Source organism: Tetrahymena thermophila (genome assembly GCF_000189635.1).
Source record: "Tetrahymena thermophila SB210 genomic scaffold scf_8254610, whole genome shotgun sequence".
NCBI classification, from domain to species: Eukaryota; Ciliophora; class Oligohymenophorea; order Hymenostomatida; family Tetrahymenidae; genus Tetrahymena; species Tetrahymena thermophila.
Genome location: NW_002476380.1, coordinates 522,820 through 538,392, shown reverse-complemented (window position 1 = coordinate 538,392; position 15,573 = coordinate 522,820). Strand labels below are relative to the sequence as shown.

At 22.8% G+C, this 15,573-nt stretch overlaps 7 protein-coding genes across 7 annotated transcripts; 4 read left to right on the top strand and 3 right to left on the bottom strand. All coding sequences in view use genetic code 6, as the record gives it.

Annotated features, from left to right (window-relative positions):
• Positions 1 to 324: 324 nt before the first annotated feature.
• Positions 325 to 1,555, bottom strand: TTHERM_00339880 (cyclin-dependent kinase-like Serine/Threonine kinase family protein; the record flags this gene model as incomplete). The annotated part of the gene is made up of 3 exons (XM_001017652.3): positions 325 to 897; positions 999 to 1,119; positions 1,320 to 1,555. 3 exons carry the CDS (start codon positions 1,553 to 1,555, stop codon positions 325 to 327), a joined length of 930 nt encoding a protein of 309 aa, XP_001017652.2.
• Positions 1,556 to 1,598: 43 nt separating this feature from the next.
• On the top strand, positions 1,599 to 2,089 carry TTHERM_000339879 (hypothetical protein; the record flags this gene model as incomplete). Its single annotated transcript, XM_012797987.1, has 2 exons — positions 1,599 to 1,637; positions 1,712 to 2,089. 2 exons carry the CDS (start codon positions 1,599 to 1,601, stop codon positions 2,087 to 2,089), a joined length of 417 nt encoding a protein of 138 aa, XP_012653441.1.
• Positions 2,090 to 2,967: 878 nt separating this feature from the next.
• TTHERM_00339870 (divalent-cation tolerance protein CutA) lies at positions 2,968 to 3,907 on the bottom strand (the record flags this gene model as incomplete). The annotated part of the gene is made up of 2 exons (XM_001017651.2): positions 2,968 to 3,447; positions 3,710 to 3,907. 2 exons carry the CDS (start codon positions 3,905 to 3,907, stop codon positions 2,968 to 2,970), a joined length of 678 nt encoding a protein of 225 aa, XP_001017651.2.
• Positions 3,908 to 6,357: 2,450 nt separating this feature from the next.
• Positions 6,358 to 6,819, bottom strand: TTHERM_000339869 (hypothetical protein; the record flags this gene model as incomplete). The annotated part of the gene is made up of 1 exon (XM_012797986.1): positions 6,358 to 6,819. One exon carries the CDS (start codon positions 6,817 to 6,819, stop codon positions 6,358 to 6,360), a length of 462 nt encoding a protein of 153 aa, XP_012653440.1.
• Positions 6,820 to 9,349: 2,530 nt separating this feature from the next.
• On the top strand, positions 9,350 to 10,390 carry TTHERM_00339850 (delta-6 fatty acid desaturase; the record flags this gene model as incomplete). Its single annotated transcript, XM_001017649.2, has 1 exon — positions 9,350 to 10,390. One exon carries the CDS (start codon positions 9,350 to 9,352, stop codon positions 10,388 to 10,390), a length of 1,041 nt encoding a protein of 346 aa, XP_001017649.2.
• Positions 10,391 to 11,580: 1,190 nt separating this feature from the next.
• On the top strand, positions 11,581 to 13,765 carry TTHERM_00339840 (kelch motif protein; the record flags this gene model as incomplete). The annotated part of the gene is made up of 4 exons (XM_001017648.3): positions 11,581 to 12,017; positions 12,073 to 12,197; positions 12,381 to 12,868; positions 12,929 to 13,765. The coding sequence occupies exons 1-4, from the start codon at positions 11,650 to 11,652 to the stop codon at positions 13,763 to 13,765; spliced, it is 1,818 nt and encodes a 605-aa protein (XP_001017648.2). The 5' UTR covers positions 11,581 to 11,649.
• A 1,047-nt stretch (positions 13,766 to 14,812) lies between these two features.
• On the top strand, positions 14,813 to 15,540 carry TTHERM_00339830 (sensor histidine kinase response protein; the record flags this gene model as incomplete). Its single annotated transcript, XM_001017647.3, has 3 exons — positions 14,813 to 15,010; positions 15,111 to 15,183; positions 15,443 to 15,540. 3 exons carry the CDS (start codon positions 14,813 to 14,815, stop codon positions 15,538 to 15,540), a joined length of 369 nt encoding a protein of 122 aa, XP_001017647.1.
• Positions 15,541 to 15,573: the final 33 nt, after the last annotated feature.

Genomic DNA, 15,573 nt, shown 5'->3' with positions numbered 1-15,573 from the left:
TATTTGGTACTTTAAGTTAATGAATATTTAATAATCACTTAAAACATATTAATTATCTGAAACAAATAAAAATAATTTATAATAAAATATATTTTATCTATTTTAATTTTTTTGATAAAATTGAAACTAAAAAAGAAAAATAAAATTAATTTTACATTAAATAAAAATTTTTATTTTTTAATTGATAAATGCTAAAAAAAAAGTGATTAAAATTAACATAAAATATATTTTTTAACAATATTAGTTTTTCTAAATTATTAAACAACAAAACAAGGTGAAAATTGTTAATGAGGAATATATTCTCATTAATGCATATTATATTAATCAAACACCATTAAAGTAAGGGTGCTTTAGTGCTTCCTTAGAAAAAATTCTTCTGCTAGGATCAAGTACTAAAAGATTGGAAAGGAGGTCTAAAGCTTCAGGATCATTAAAATTAGAAGGTAGAAGTTTTTAAATTCCTTGTGCTTGGAATTTTGGGAACTTTTCATTATAGTCAGGTAGTTTTGAAATTCCAGGATAGGTCTATTCGTTAGGTGTGCCAAATATTTAGAATATCTAAAAGAGCTAGTCTATTTAACTTTAGGCATGAAATGGTGGCCTTTTGGTAATGAGCTCAATAAAAATGCATCCAACTGCCCAAATATCAATTGTAATTGAATAGTGCTCATCTCCAAGCATCACTTCTGGAGCTCTGTACCAGAGTGTTGCTATTTCCTTTGTGTATTTGTCTAGGGGAGTAGTAAACGTCTTAGCAAGTCCAAAGTCAGAAATTTTAACTGACATAGTATTGTTTGCTTTTGTAGAAACTAAAATATTCTAAGGTTTTAAATCACGATGCATGATCTGCATTTAATGGCAATAGTCAACTCCTTATAAAATTTATTTCATGATTTACTAATTATTTATTTATTAAATTGATGTGACTTATTCATTCTAATAGAAGTAATTAATTTATGAAGTGAGAGATTAATTTAATAAAGTAGTTTAAGTCTTACTTTAATCTTTATAGGTTAAATAGGAAATTCATTCTCAAGATATTGTTTTAAATCACACTCTAGACACTCAAACACCATCAAGAGACTGTTTTCATCAAATTAAAATTGGACATCTTTCAAACTTGTTTAAATTACAAAATTATAATGTTAGTAAGATAATGTTTAGCAAAATAGTAAAAAGTAGAATATTAAGGATGTAATATTTTAATCAAATCAATAAATGTTGAAAAATGTTTGTTTATTCATTCTAAACAAGCAAATTATATTTTGGAAATTAAAGTGGTTTTTGTTGTTTAGCAAAAGTAAGTATTTAAAAATTACATGACAATATTTTCATGCTTCATTTTTTTAAGAGTAGAAATCTCACGCATTGAGCTGGAAGGAAAACCATCACCTTAAAAAATCTCTAACTTAATCTTCTTTACAGCTACAACTTCTTTTGTTTATTTATCTTAGCATTTAGTCACGTGTCCATAAGTGCCTTCTCCTAACATTTTTATCTTTTAGAATTTATCTTCCAATCTTTCAACTTTAGTTTAGAACTCAATGTCCATCATTTTATCTATACTACCCAATATTTCAAGATATAAAGTTTGACCTATGAGCGTTTAGGATTTATTGCTCTTTTAAAAGTATTTAGTAATATTTATAGTAGTTTTAATTTCTAAAACTCAACTTGATTTATTTATTAATTTATTGATTATGAAAAAAAGCTATCCAAGAACAGGCTCATATTTAAATCAATTTATAGTATCTTTTAATCAGCTTTGCAAAATCAAACACCATCAATTAGCTGTTAAATTTAAGATACAGTATCTTTTTTAAGTTTTTGCAAATTTAAAATAATAATAAATTTATTATAATCAATTTAAATGTAGAAAATTTTAAATTGTCTAAAACATCAATTGTAATCTATTATAAATTTATAATCTCGAAAAAAATACAAAAAAATAAAATTGAAAACTTATTTATTAGCCATTTATTATTCTCGAAAATAGAGTGTAATTCATATTAGGAAGCAGTTTAAACAATAACTCGTTTTGAAAATACTCTCTTAAATAAATATAAATGGAATTGGCTTTAAAATATGATCTAAAAATACAATATAAATGTAACAATAGTTTAAAAATAAAATTTTTTTCCTTCTTACATTAATGCTTGATGAAAATACTTTAAATGTAAAGCGCTTACTAAATTACAAATCTATAAAATTTATTTTTAAAGGTTTCATTTAAAAGATAATAATAATAATTATAATAAAAGAAAAATAATTCATATTATAGATTCTATTTGAAAGAAAAGATATAATACTTATTTAGCTGGTGTTCTAAATAAAACTCTTAATTTTAATAAATTATGAACTATATATATAATTAGTTAAATGAATGTTAACATATATATTTTTATCTTTATTTTCTAAAGAAATAATATTTTAAATAAATTGAATCTATTTCAAAATTCAAACTTGATAAATTCATTTTAAATGTTAAACTTACTTCAAAATATAGAATTTTATTTCTTAAATATATGTTTTGTTTAATAAACTTAAAGGTAAAGTAAGTTTTAAGGATTTGTAAAGCTACGAAATCTATTTTTAAAACTCCTCTTTAAATTTCTTGCTATTTGTCACTAAAATACAATAAAATATTGTTTATAAAATTTAAATTAAATATATCATATATTTGTTTGTATTTTAAGCAGGAAAGATTCTTAACTTTTTTATGTTTTAGTACAGTGAAAAAATGAAAAAATGAATGATTGATATAATTGAAGTTCTAAGAATTTTATAAAGACATAACTTTTTGAGTGTGAATGTAACTTTTAATCTGAAATCTTCCAATTTATCAATAATAATCCAAATACTTGATCAAAAAAAGCTATAAATAAAGAAATCAAATTTTATTTAAGATTATTTGTTTCTTTTATTCAAAAAGACAGAATATCATTTTAAATTTATATGGTATTTTTATCACAATTTATTTGGTTATTTAGTATTTTCAAATACCCAATCAAGATAAGCCTTGCTTCCACCAAATATTGGAGTTCCTATGATTTCAGGGACTTAATATGTGTGAATTTTTTTAATCTCATCAACTATTTCTTGCAAAAGCTCAGTTCTCGATTTTATGATTAGTAAGTATTCAGAATCTTCATTCACTTTATTATCCCAAAAATAGACACTGCTTATAACGGAAGATTCACCTTACCCTAAGATATTAACGCAAGCAGCTAGTTTTTTTTCTACTAAAGATTAGCTTATTTATTTAGCGTTTTCCATACTCCCTGTTGTGCAATAATACATGCTTAGAGGAGAAAGTTGGTGATTAAAAACTGTCACTTCATTATTCTTTGTTTAGTCCTATTTAGTTTAGTCTTCCATTTTATTGCCAGTGTAAGTGCTATAATTAAAAATCTGAGAAAGTTTGAAAATGTTTTAGCTTAATAAAAACTACTTTTTTTATAAAAAAAGCTTTTAAAGCATATAAATTTATTTATTTATTAATATATATTGAAAGTATTTAATAACCTTATTTGTTCTACAAAGTCAGGATCTTTTAAGAAAATAAATTTAATAATTTTATTTTGAATATAAATATTCCACCATATTATTTATGAATTATTTTAATCAGCTTAAATAAATCAAAAAAATAGGGTATAATTTTAATTGAATTAATTTAAAATTTTATTTAGATGATTAAAATTATTTTTACCTGAAGCAAAAGGCTAAATAAAACTAATAAAATAGCCTTAAACATCAATTTAAAATATGTTTTTAATTTTATTAAAATATTACCAAATTATGAAAATTTTATTTTTTTATAGATCTTGTTTAAATTATTAATATTTTTTAAAGCATACTTTAATTATACTAGTTAAAATTAACAAATAACCACAATTTCTGCTAACATAAAAGTAATAAAATAATAGACTCATTATAATTATCTTATATGTTTAATAACTTGAGTGTAAAAATATAAAGATTAAGTGATTTTTAGAATCTGCAATCTACATATTTATGAGATTGCAACAAATATTATGAAATAAAAATTAATAAATAAATTGAAAAAAAAATTAATTGTATTGAATAAATAAGTGCTTTGCTAGTCTATAGAGATTTGCATAATACTTGAAAACAGTTATTGAATTCCACATTAAAACCCTTTAATAAAATATATGATATTTCAAGTAAAGGTGATTATATAAAGATTCGATTGATATATTTATATTAATGTTTGCAGATATTGGTTTGGATTGAATGATTTTTAAGTTATAAATATTACTCACAGTTTATTCGATTACCTATATTATATTCTTGAATACATATTAAAAATATCAAAATTTACAGCTTTTTTTCTCTTAAATATTTTTTTTACTTAATTACTCAAATATTTATAGCAATATTTACTTTTATTATTTTAAAAATTTTAATGTTGTTCAAGAAATTTACATAATTGTGTGGCTTTAAATAAACTTTATATAAAAAATTTAATTTAAATATACTAATAATTGACTGTAAGATAAGAAGTGACTTAATAAATTTCTAAATTTTGTATGAGTCAAAGGGATTATTTGATATTAAAATTTTAGTCAGCTCTTTTTATTTCACCTTTAGAATGCATTTAAAATACAGCTAAAATATTTAAATAGCTAAATAATATTACCAAAGTTAGTATTTACAAATTGCAAATCTAAATTAAGTTCAAGGATTTAATTTTTTAGTAAATAAATTTTTATTTGTTAAGAATTGAAACCCATATTTATATTTATGCTTGTTAAATAACAACCATTGCTAAATATAAATTGTAAATGACTCAATTTATTTAGAACTAAATTCTAAATGACGAATAAGCTCAATAAAGATAATTACAATGTTTACTTACAAATGAACGGAAATAAGTGAGAGGATTTGTTTGAATAATTAATATTCAACTTTACAATACATAGCAAATAAGAAATAGTCAGAAGTGAGCTATCTTTATAAAAATCGTTTCAAACTTTAGATTTTTTAACATAAAATTTACTTAAATTTATATTTTGAAATCATTTCTCATCGAAAAACTGCTTTTGAATTTTATTGTGCAAAATATTTTATATTTATTTTAAGATTTTATTGTGAAAATAAAATACTTCCTCTTTCAGTGTAGATTAGATAAATTTTAGAGTGCATAATAATTAAGAAATGACCAGAAAAAGTAAAGTTTTAAAATTTCTTCAGCAATTTTTGTAATTGTCCTCTCTCTATATTCACATTAATTTAAAATTTACTTTTAATTATTTACCTAATAGGAATCTAGATAGTCCTTACTTTGGTTTTAAAAATATGCTTGTATATTTTTTAAATCTGTATTTAATTATTAAAAGATTTATATTTATTGAATATAATAGTGATTTTATTTAAAAATATCTTGCTTTGCAAAATACCTAGTAATTTTATGTAAAAGATTTTGAAGATATGTGATAACTATTTTCTTATTATTCTTACAAAGTAAAAAGGATGCGAATCTTAACGATTATTTAAATATCAAGATAGAAATTTTAGTCGATATCTATTTCATTTTTCTATTAAATGAAAATTTTAATCATCTCTAAAATTCTGCAGATGATTGATTAATTATTTGAATACAAGAATAAATAGGAAAAGTAAAGCTTTAGTTAGGTTAGAAATAAAGTCGCTTAATTTGATTTGAGGATCAAATAATTAAATGGTTATATGCTTTAATTTGCGATTCAATAAAATGAATGATGCTTAAAAGTTTTATCATAGAAATTAAATGATTAACCAATTAATTAATTAGTGTTTTATTTAGAAAGTAACACTATTACATTTAAAAGTGGATTAATGGTGGGCAGAGTGGTTTTATATATTTTACAATTAAATTGATATATTTTGGATCTATTCTTCTGAATTTAATTAAATTCTCCATAAATTAATTTAGATAAATTCATTTATTATGTAAAGCAGTCTAGTATCAAACTTTTTCAATATAATTGTAATCTTAAAGTGATTTTAATCAATAACATCTCCTTTTTTTCTTCGTTACAGCTAAAAATCAGCTGTATTCAATTTATTTTGCAAATTCTAAAACCCTTACCATACAACTATTATAAACTATAAAAAATTATTTAAATTCATATTCCAAAAAGAAGCTAAGATTACAAAAGTCAACAATATAAAATAAATACATTTTTTAAAATATACTTCATCACTCCTCAAATAAAATTTAATGGGTCTTAGTAGTTTCTATTAGGCAGTCACAGATAAGATTGATAAGTTTGAAGAGAATCCAAAATCTCCTTCTGTCTATGCTGTGATAGGCAGCTTTTTTTATGTAATGGTTGGTCTTTGTGTTAAAACTCTTCATGGTATATCAGCAACATAGATATTATATTTCAGGTGCATTATATCTATGGTACTGAACACCTTCATAATAAAAATAGGAAAGCATGATATTTATCCACAAAATAAAGAAATATTTAAACTTTTGATGATGAGATGTGTGTTTGGTGGTATTGCCCATGTATGCTATTACTAAGGAATCAAATTGCTGAATCTAGGTGATGCTTAAGCTATTTTCTTAACAAGCCCAATATGGACATCTTTACTTGCTAGCATATGGCTTAAAGAGAAGCTTTAACCAAGTGTGATTAGCTCAATAATTACAAGTTTTATAGGAATTGTATTGATTGTAAAGCCACCATTTTTATTATCATTTTTAGGTTTATAAGTTAATTCTTCGTCTTTAAATGATCCTTATGCAATCTTAGGTTTAGCTGCTAGTATTGCCTTTAGCTTCCTAGAGAGCTTAAGTGCTCTACTCATCCGCTCTTTGAGTAATAGTGTAAAAGTAACAGCAGTTATTCAATATGTTTATATTTCTGGTTTTGCACTTAATGGCAGCTTTATGATTATGTCTGGGTAATTTAATGCTGAAGTTTACTCATTTAGCATATTTCCAATAGTTTTTTCTGTCGCATTACTAAATTTCCTTGCCTAACTTTTTTACAGCAGAGGACTATAAACTGGAAAATCCTAAGATGTAGTTCCTTTTTCATACAGCTAGCTGGTCATGAGTTTTATTGTTGATATAGTTATTTTTAATAAAGAGTTGAATATTCTTAGTCTGATTGGTTCGGGATTAATCTTACTTGGGAATTATAAAATTTTATTTAGAAAGTGACGCATTATCTAAAAATTATAATCTTTTTTTTTTTGCTTAATGGATTTTTAAATTAGATAATTAAATTCATCGTCAGATAAGTCTTACCTTTAATTTACAATTTCTTATATAATTACAGCGTTAACTGGACTATTATTTATGATACAAAAACATTTTATATTTAAATTGAACAATTAATATAGTAATCAATATCTTATTAAATATATTTATCTATCTTTAATGTAATTTTATTTGTTAATTATCCAAGTTTTATTTGTTTGTTTTCATTTTAATATCAGTAAAATTTATTATAAAAAAAATGAAAACTTTTTGTAATATTTTTTCTATTTTAATGAATGTAGTTATAAACAAAATTTTAGAATATTCTTTAATTTCTTAAACTAAATCTTAACCAAGATTAACTGGTTAAGATTTTTTTTTTATTTGTATTTAAATTACTAAAATTCTTTATGATATCAGAATTAAATCATTTGCATTAAATGTGAAAAACAGCTTTATAAAAAGTTTCTATTATTGTGGTATATTTTTTAGCTACATTTACAAGCAAATAAACTAATTTTTTTAACAATTTTATATTAAATTGATAAGATATTTATATCTTCCTTTTGAATATTTATGAGAATAAGTTGCTATTATTAAAATTGGATTATATAAGAGCATACTTAAATAAAAAATACTTTTTAAAAATTAAATTTAAATTAATAAGATTTTATTGATTAAAGTTATTTTGCATTATTTTTTAGTGAGAAATAATATTTTTTTAGTTAGCAAACACTTTTGAAGATTTTTTATCAATTTATTATAATATTATAAATAAATATAAGTTCCAACTATCTATTAAAATTTCATGATTGATAGAGATAGATAGTATTTTTTTAAACTTTTAAATTGTAGTCTATTTATTTGATATAGATTAAAATTTCAAAAATATTTTTGTTTATTTTAAATTTCTCATAATATTTAAAAATCAGCTTCAATATCAATTAATACTTTAAAAATTTAAGTCTAATTTATTGTTTTTATTTCTATATTTTTAAAAATACTTCTTTAATTAAGGCTTCAAAAATTTAAGTCTAATTTATTGTTTTTATTTAATATTTTAAAATATTTTTTTAATAAAGTGAAATTAGTCAGAATAATATGAAATATTAGATTACTTAAAAAATATTGATGAATTTTTAATTAAATTGAATAAAGAATCATCTAAAATTAATAAAATTTAATTATTTTTATATTTTTACTATGAAACTAAAGTAAGTAAGTAATTAATATAAATTATTTTATAAGTATTTTATCAATTTTATTCAAAAAAAGCAAGCATAAATTATTTATCTAATAAATGTTTGTAGAAAGATTAATTAATTTTTTTTCTATAAAGATTGAGTTCCAGAGATGGAAATCTAGACTCACTTTCTAGAAGAAGATTAAATTTTTTGTGTAATTATTATATTTAACACGTAAAAATGTATGATTTAATTTTAATCTGAATTTGGAATATTTAATGATATTGATAATATTATTAATCTGAATTATATATTTTTAATAGAAAAAGCTTTTTTGAAAATGAAATTCATAAAAATAAAATAGCTAGTGGGTAATTCAATAGCTATCTAAATATTTTGACTAAGATTATACAAAAAGATTACTTAAATTTTAAGTTAATTTAAGATGGGACTATATAGTTTTCTAGATTATTTTTTATAAAACATGTAAAAGTTGTAAGTGTTTATGACGCTATTTTCAGAAACAAAATCAAAAATTTAGTTTTGATGATGTCATTTAGAAAAATTAGAAAAGTCTGCTTTTTGTATTTTATAATAATATTTAGGATGTATGAATTTAAACATGTCCTTAATTTAGTTATATCTTTTGGCCTAAATTTTTGAATGATTGCCTTGATTAATTTTTATTCCTAATCTCCCAAATAATTTTCATATTTAACTATTCATATGAAGTAAATTAGATTCTTATATGACTAAGCATCAGTCGATATTGTAAAATCCATCTACTTTTAAATATTCAACACAAAAACCTCTTTTTCTATTAATTATTAAACAACAAAAAGAAATCTAAAATAAAGATTAAATAAGTAATCAAAGAAAATCTTGTAATATAAAGCAAATTTTAGGTTAAGAGACAAATAAATCAAAGAATATTAGTTCCCAAAAGTCAATGACTCCTTCCATTTCTAAAACTCCTAAAGAAGATGTTTCATAACAAGAAACTTCTTAAGAATTTAAGTTCATTTACAAGGACACAGAGTACGACTGCACAGAATATGCTTAGAAGCATCCTGGTGGTCTTCATTTCTTCGAAAAGATGAAAGATGAGAAGAGTGATATTACTGAATACTTCCGTACTTTGCACAGCAAGAAGGCTCTCAAGATCTTAAAGAGCTTCCCTAAGACATAAACTAACCTTCTTGAATCTAAAGACTCCTAATTATTCACAACTATCAAGCGTAAAGTAAAACATCTTTTTGAACCTCACTGGCCAATTGAGATGACTATATTACTTGTTTCTTTTTCAGTATTTTTATTGGGTGCCTTCACTAGCAATCCTCTTCTTGGAATCGTCCTCATTGGTATCAACTAAAACTTAGCTGGTTGGATTGGACACTCTTAAAATCACAACAGAAACCCTATTTTATATAAAATTGGTACTATCTATGGAGGTATCGTAGCTGGTTTAAGTTCTAAGTGGTGGAACCGTAAACATAATTTGCATCATATGTTCACTAATAACATTTCAAAGGATGAAGATATTTAACATAGCTACAACCGTTGGCTCTTCCCACTTCTTTTCCCTAAATGGAAATTTGATTCTCTAGTTGCTGAAATTGGCTATAAGGAGTTTGCTTATTTGGCTATCCACTGGGCTATTATAACTTAATAAACATGGTGGGTTGTTTTAATTGGTCATTTAATTGCTGGTTTCTTAACCGCAGTTGTTTTAGTAGGTAACCATGAAAGAGAGACTATATTCGAGAAGAGAGTTGACCTTCCTTTCTTATAACACTAAATTACTGCAACCACTAATTATGACTACAAGAGCGTTATCTCCATGATTTTCATGGGAGGAATGTAATACCAAACCGAACACCACTTCTTCCCTCAAATTCCTTTCTACTATCTCCCTAAGGCCTCTGAAATCATTAATAATGAATTGAAGAAGCACAACTTAGTCATCAAGTATAGCCCCATCTGGTAATGAAAGGCAAAACAAAACAAAACAAAAAAAAGAATAATATATTCTAGACTTATTTCAAATATTGTTTCATGATAACTAAATAATTAAATATTGATAAAAATTTCTTATCTCCTGACAAAAAGTTAGGATTTTAATTTACTATTTGTTTGAATAATTTTGTATTACTTTTGATTTCAAAACTTACAAGCATAATTATTTAAAAATTAATTTTTTTCACAAATTGGCAAATTATTGAATATAAAGTAACACATTTCATTATTAATTGATTGATCAATTAATTATAAATAATTTACTCAACAAATTCTTCAAAGTTATAAAAACTTATAAACGTTCTAAATTAAATCAATACACTTTTACAATCAAAAATTCTCGAAAATAATAAATTTTACATGAATAAAATTTTACTAATTTGCCATGCCATAATTTATTTAAAAGGCAATAAAGTAAAATTTTGATATTTTTTCGTTTAAATTAATAAATGAATATTTTTAATTATTTTCTATTTACTTATAATAAAATTTGTAATTTGACTATAATGACTAGTTTAAACATTTTAAATTATTTTTTCCTAAAAATGTAATCGTTTAAAATAAATAAAGATATAATTATTTAGCTATAAAACTTTTAATTTAATAATTTTAGATAGATTATGATTAAATTATTTATATTTTATTACTTTTTAATGAATACATAAATGTTATTCATAAAAAGACCACTTATTAAATATAAAAATTAAAATTTCAATTTTACTGAAAATTCATAATATTTTAAATAAAAAAGAGTTTTTTTATTATTTTATTGATTTATATTTTAATTCCCTTTATTTTATAACTGATTTGATATTTAAATCAAATTAAATTTATAAATAATAACTTTTTTAGATGATGATTCATTTAATTGCAAAATAATATTTATCAATTTAATATTTTAAGACAATGAAAATATAAAAAAGAAATATCTGCTAAATTATATTTTTGTAAGATATTATTTACTAGTTTTCTTAATTTTATAAAAAATGTATTTCTTATAATAAAAATAAATGGTTGATAAATATTAATTAATTAAATATTTTGTACTAATGATGGTTAGCTTTTGATGAGAATAATTAAATTCATTCAATTTATTGATTAGCTATTTGCAAATCCTAAATAAAGAAGGATTTGATATTTATCACTAAAAAATTATAATAATAATTACAATTAAACAAAAGCAAAAAGTTATTCTTAACATATTCAACACTTTTATTAGATAAGTATATAAATATGAGTACTCAAAATCCTTAAGTTTAAAGTTAAGACCATATTTAGGCTTAAAATAGTTAGAACCAAAGAAACCCAAACGAGGTTAATAAATAGGAAAATAATTTATCAAGACCCATTTCTTAGGGATAGAATGCTAGTGATAAAGATGGAATTTATATGAGAAAATTATAACTCATGTAAAAAAATTAAGGAGCAAATGAACTCAGCCCAAATGGGTAAAATATACTTAGAGTTGACACTGCCAATAAAATTACTACAAAACTGCAGCTAAATAACACTAATACTGATACAAAATGGGAAGAATTAATTATATCTGGAAGAAATATTTAAAATAGGAGCGATTTTACTTCAGTGATATTTGACCATACGTAAATTTTTTGAGCTTGTTAGATTTTTTAACTGACATCATCAATTTGCAAAAAGAATGTATATTTATGGTGGATATGAAATTAATGCAGGCATTCTTTCTGATTTCCATAAAATTGATCTCTAAGCAGGAGTTTATATATGGGATAAAGTGGTTGCCAAGAATCCAAAGAAATCTCCAGGTAAGTATTTTAAATATTAACTTTTTTCATTGAATCCTAATATTACAGATATGCTTTAATTATACCTAAAATGAGCTACATTAGGTTTAAAAAATAAATATTGTAAATGAGGATAAATTCGAAAAAAAAAAACTCTTTAAATGATATTTATTTTAAATTAATTCACTAAAATTTATAATTTAGGAAAGTTGTGCAGACATAGCGGAGTTGTTTACAAAAATAAAATGTACTTGTTTGGAGGTTAATATTAAGGACAGCTTAACCATAATAAAATGTATAGTTTTGATTTTGCAACTTAGACTTGGGAAGAAGTTTTATATTTAGGTACAATATAACCTCCATCAATAGATTCTCACAAAGCTTTAGTATACAAAGATACAATGATAGTTTTATCAGGCTATCTTGGAGATACAGGAATTTTTTCAGATTATATATTTAGTTTCGACTTTAATACTAAAGTGTGGAATGTTTTATATGATGGCAATTCATAAAAGAATTAAACTTACAAGCCTAGAATAGGAGCTGGCATTTGTCTTTATCAAGAAAAAATATATTTATTTGGTGGATATGACGGTTACGAAAGATTGAATGATCTTTGTTATTTTGACCTCTAATCTAAAAGTTGGAATCAAGTGAAGTACAGTAGCAACTAAGTAAACTTTTTACCAAAGGTAGATGATATTTATTTTTATGCATATATCTAAAGAGTAATCTCTATATTTTTATAAAAGACAAGAAAAGGTCATAGTCTTAGCTTGTATGGAGATTACCTAATTCTATTTGGAGGTATTCACGATGTTACTTGGGAACTTGATGATTTATATGTGTTTGACTTGAGAAACAGCAGATGGTTAGTTGTAGATGAAGATTCCGCCAGAAGAAAAGATTACTAAAATATGGCTGATATTTCTCCTGTCAAGTAAAAATAGAGTCAGAGAGGATCATTTAAAAGAAACACTCTATATAACACATAAAGATAAAAAAGCTTGTTAGTAACTTCTCCAATAAAAACATAAAACTCTAATTTTTCCCCAAATAATGCTGGTAGTGCAACAAGAAAGAGTCTTAATAGAGGTACAACACAAATATATTAGGATCCCTATTATGCTATGTCTGAATCAGCAGATCAACCTCATTCACCTACAAGAAATTTAGATAATTAAAAGAAAAAAGAGTTCTTTTAAAAAAAGGCTGAGATGTTAGCTTAACTTCAAACTGGAGAAGATGAAGAAAAAATGATGAGAAATAACTCTAATTCGCCTACTTCTGAAGCCATGAAAAATGCTCTTATAACAATTGGTAATCCGATGCCAGAATTAAAATAAGGAAAAAAAGGAAAAACAACTGATTTTGGTAGAATTACATTCTCAAAATTCCTAGAACCTATTAAATGTCCAGCAAACTCAAAGGTAGGTAAAAAGCCATGTGCCCGTGATGGCCATGCAGCAGCTATCTTGCAAAGAAAGTTATATATATTTGGTGGTGATAGACATAAAATGTCATTCAATGATATGTTTGCATTAGATTTAGAAAAATGTTTAAATTAACTTTAACAATAGCAATAATGAATCAATAAAAAGAAATTGAAATATATATAACTTATGATGTAAATATTTTTGAATAAAGAATATTTCTGTTTTTCTTGAAACCATTGTAAATGCTTCAATAGTAAATGAATAATTTTTTAGATAAACTAATTAGATATTTGTTTATTGAGTTATTTAGATTTCATTTAAAAATAGAAAATAAAAATTTTAGCTTATTTGTTAAGGATAAAATTGTAAAATTTTCATAAATATTTATTTACATTTTTTTTAATACATTTGTCTCTAATTTTATTAGCTCTAAAATTTTACTTATTAATTCATTTAGTGATTTTCAATCGGAATTTTACCTCAATTTTAAGTTTAGATTTTGCTCAACTTCTTCTTTGCTTTATTTAGTAATTGGATAAAGAACATTTCAGAATTTTAAGAATTTAAAATAAATTTAGTAACATAAGTCCGACAGTAATTATAATGAGGACCAAATATTTAGATATGATTAAAACATAATTTTACAATAAAACCAAAATTTAATAAGCTCTTTATTTAAATGATGGATCTAACCATATACTTAAATTTGTAAAAGAAATATAATTCATTACTTATTTTAAACAAATTATCCATATTTTTTAATACAGATTTTAAAATTACAAAATTATTCTTAATATTTTACTATTGCAAATAAATTTGTGAATTAAAAAAGTAATATTTTTTATTCAATAGCTTAGCATGAATGAATGCATGTATGTATTTTTTGTAATATGTTCATGAGCAGATTTCTTAAAGATATTAATTAATTATCATTTTTTAATTGAATAATTTATTTATTCATTCATTCATTCATTGAATTAATCTATCTATTTAATAAGATTGCTTATAACTAGATTGATAGATAATTAAGATTTTGTAGCAGAAGAAGTCTGTTTATTGAATAATAAAGAAATAATTAAAAAAATAATTTATATTATTATCAAAAAATATAAAAAATAAAGAAAACAATAGTATTCATTAATATATTAAAAGCTTTACCTACCAATAAAATAAATATATTCCAAACAAATTATAGACAAAATGGACGGAAAAAAAGTTTTAGCAGCTGAAGATGATGCCTTTGCTATGAAAATGTTTTCTACTATGATGGGAGCTCTTGGCTAATAACTTGATCAAGCTAATGATGGAAAAGAATGCTTATCTAAATACCAAGCTAATCCTGGTGCATACAAAATTATATTTATGGATTTACATATGCCTAATATGGATGGATATGATGTAAAATTATATTGATTTCTTTATTTCAAGTTCAAAAACAATTTTGAAAAACGCTTAATACTTAATATCAAATGATAAATTCTTCTTATTTTTATAAAAGGCAACTAAAGCTATTAGGGAATTCGAAAAATCAAAGGGATTAGCAAAAGTAAAGATTATTGCCATGTCAGCATGTAAGAAAAAATTTTAAAAGTTAAATTTTGATTCAAAAGCCTAAATTTAGAAAGTAGAAAAACAATCAATTAAATAGCTAAAAAATATTCATGTACTTGATAAGATGACTACAAAAAAAATATTAATAAAAAAGAAAAATAGTGTTTAGAATTGCTTTTTAGCAGAATTGCGCAATTATTAGCCGAATAATTTAATTTTAAAAGAATTAACTAAACTCATATTTTAATTCAAATATAATATATTGTTATTTATTTATAGATGAAGATGATGATACTAAATCATAAACATAATCAACTGGTATGGATGGAATTATCAGTAAGCCAGTTAAACCTGCTGAATTGAAGAAATATTTGTGAATAAAATTGAGAAAAATTTTATTTTTATTAAAT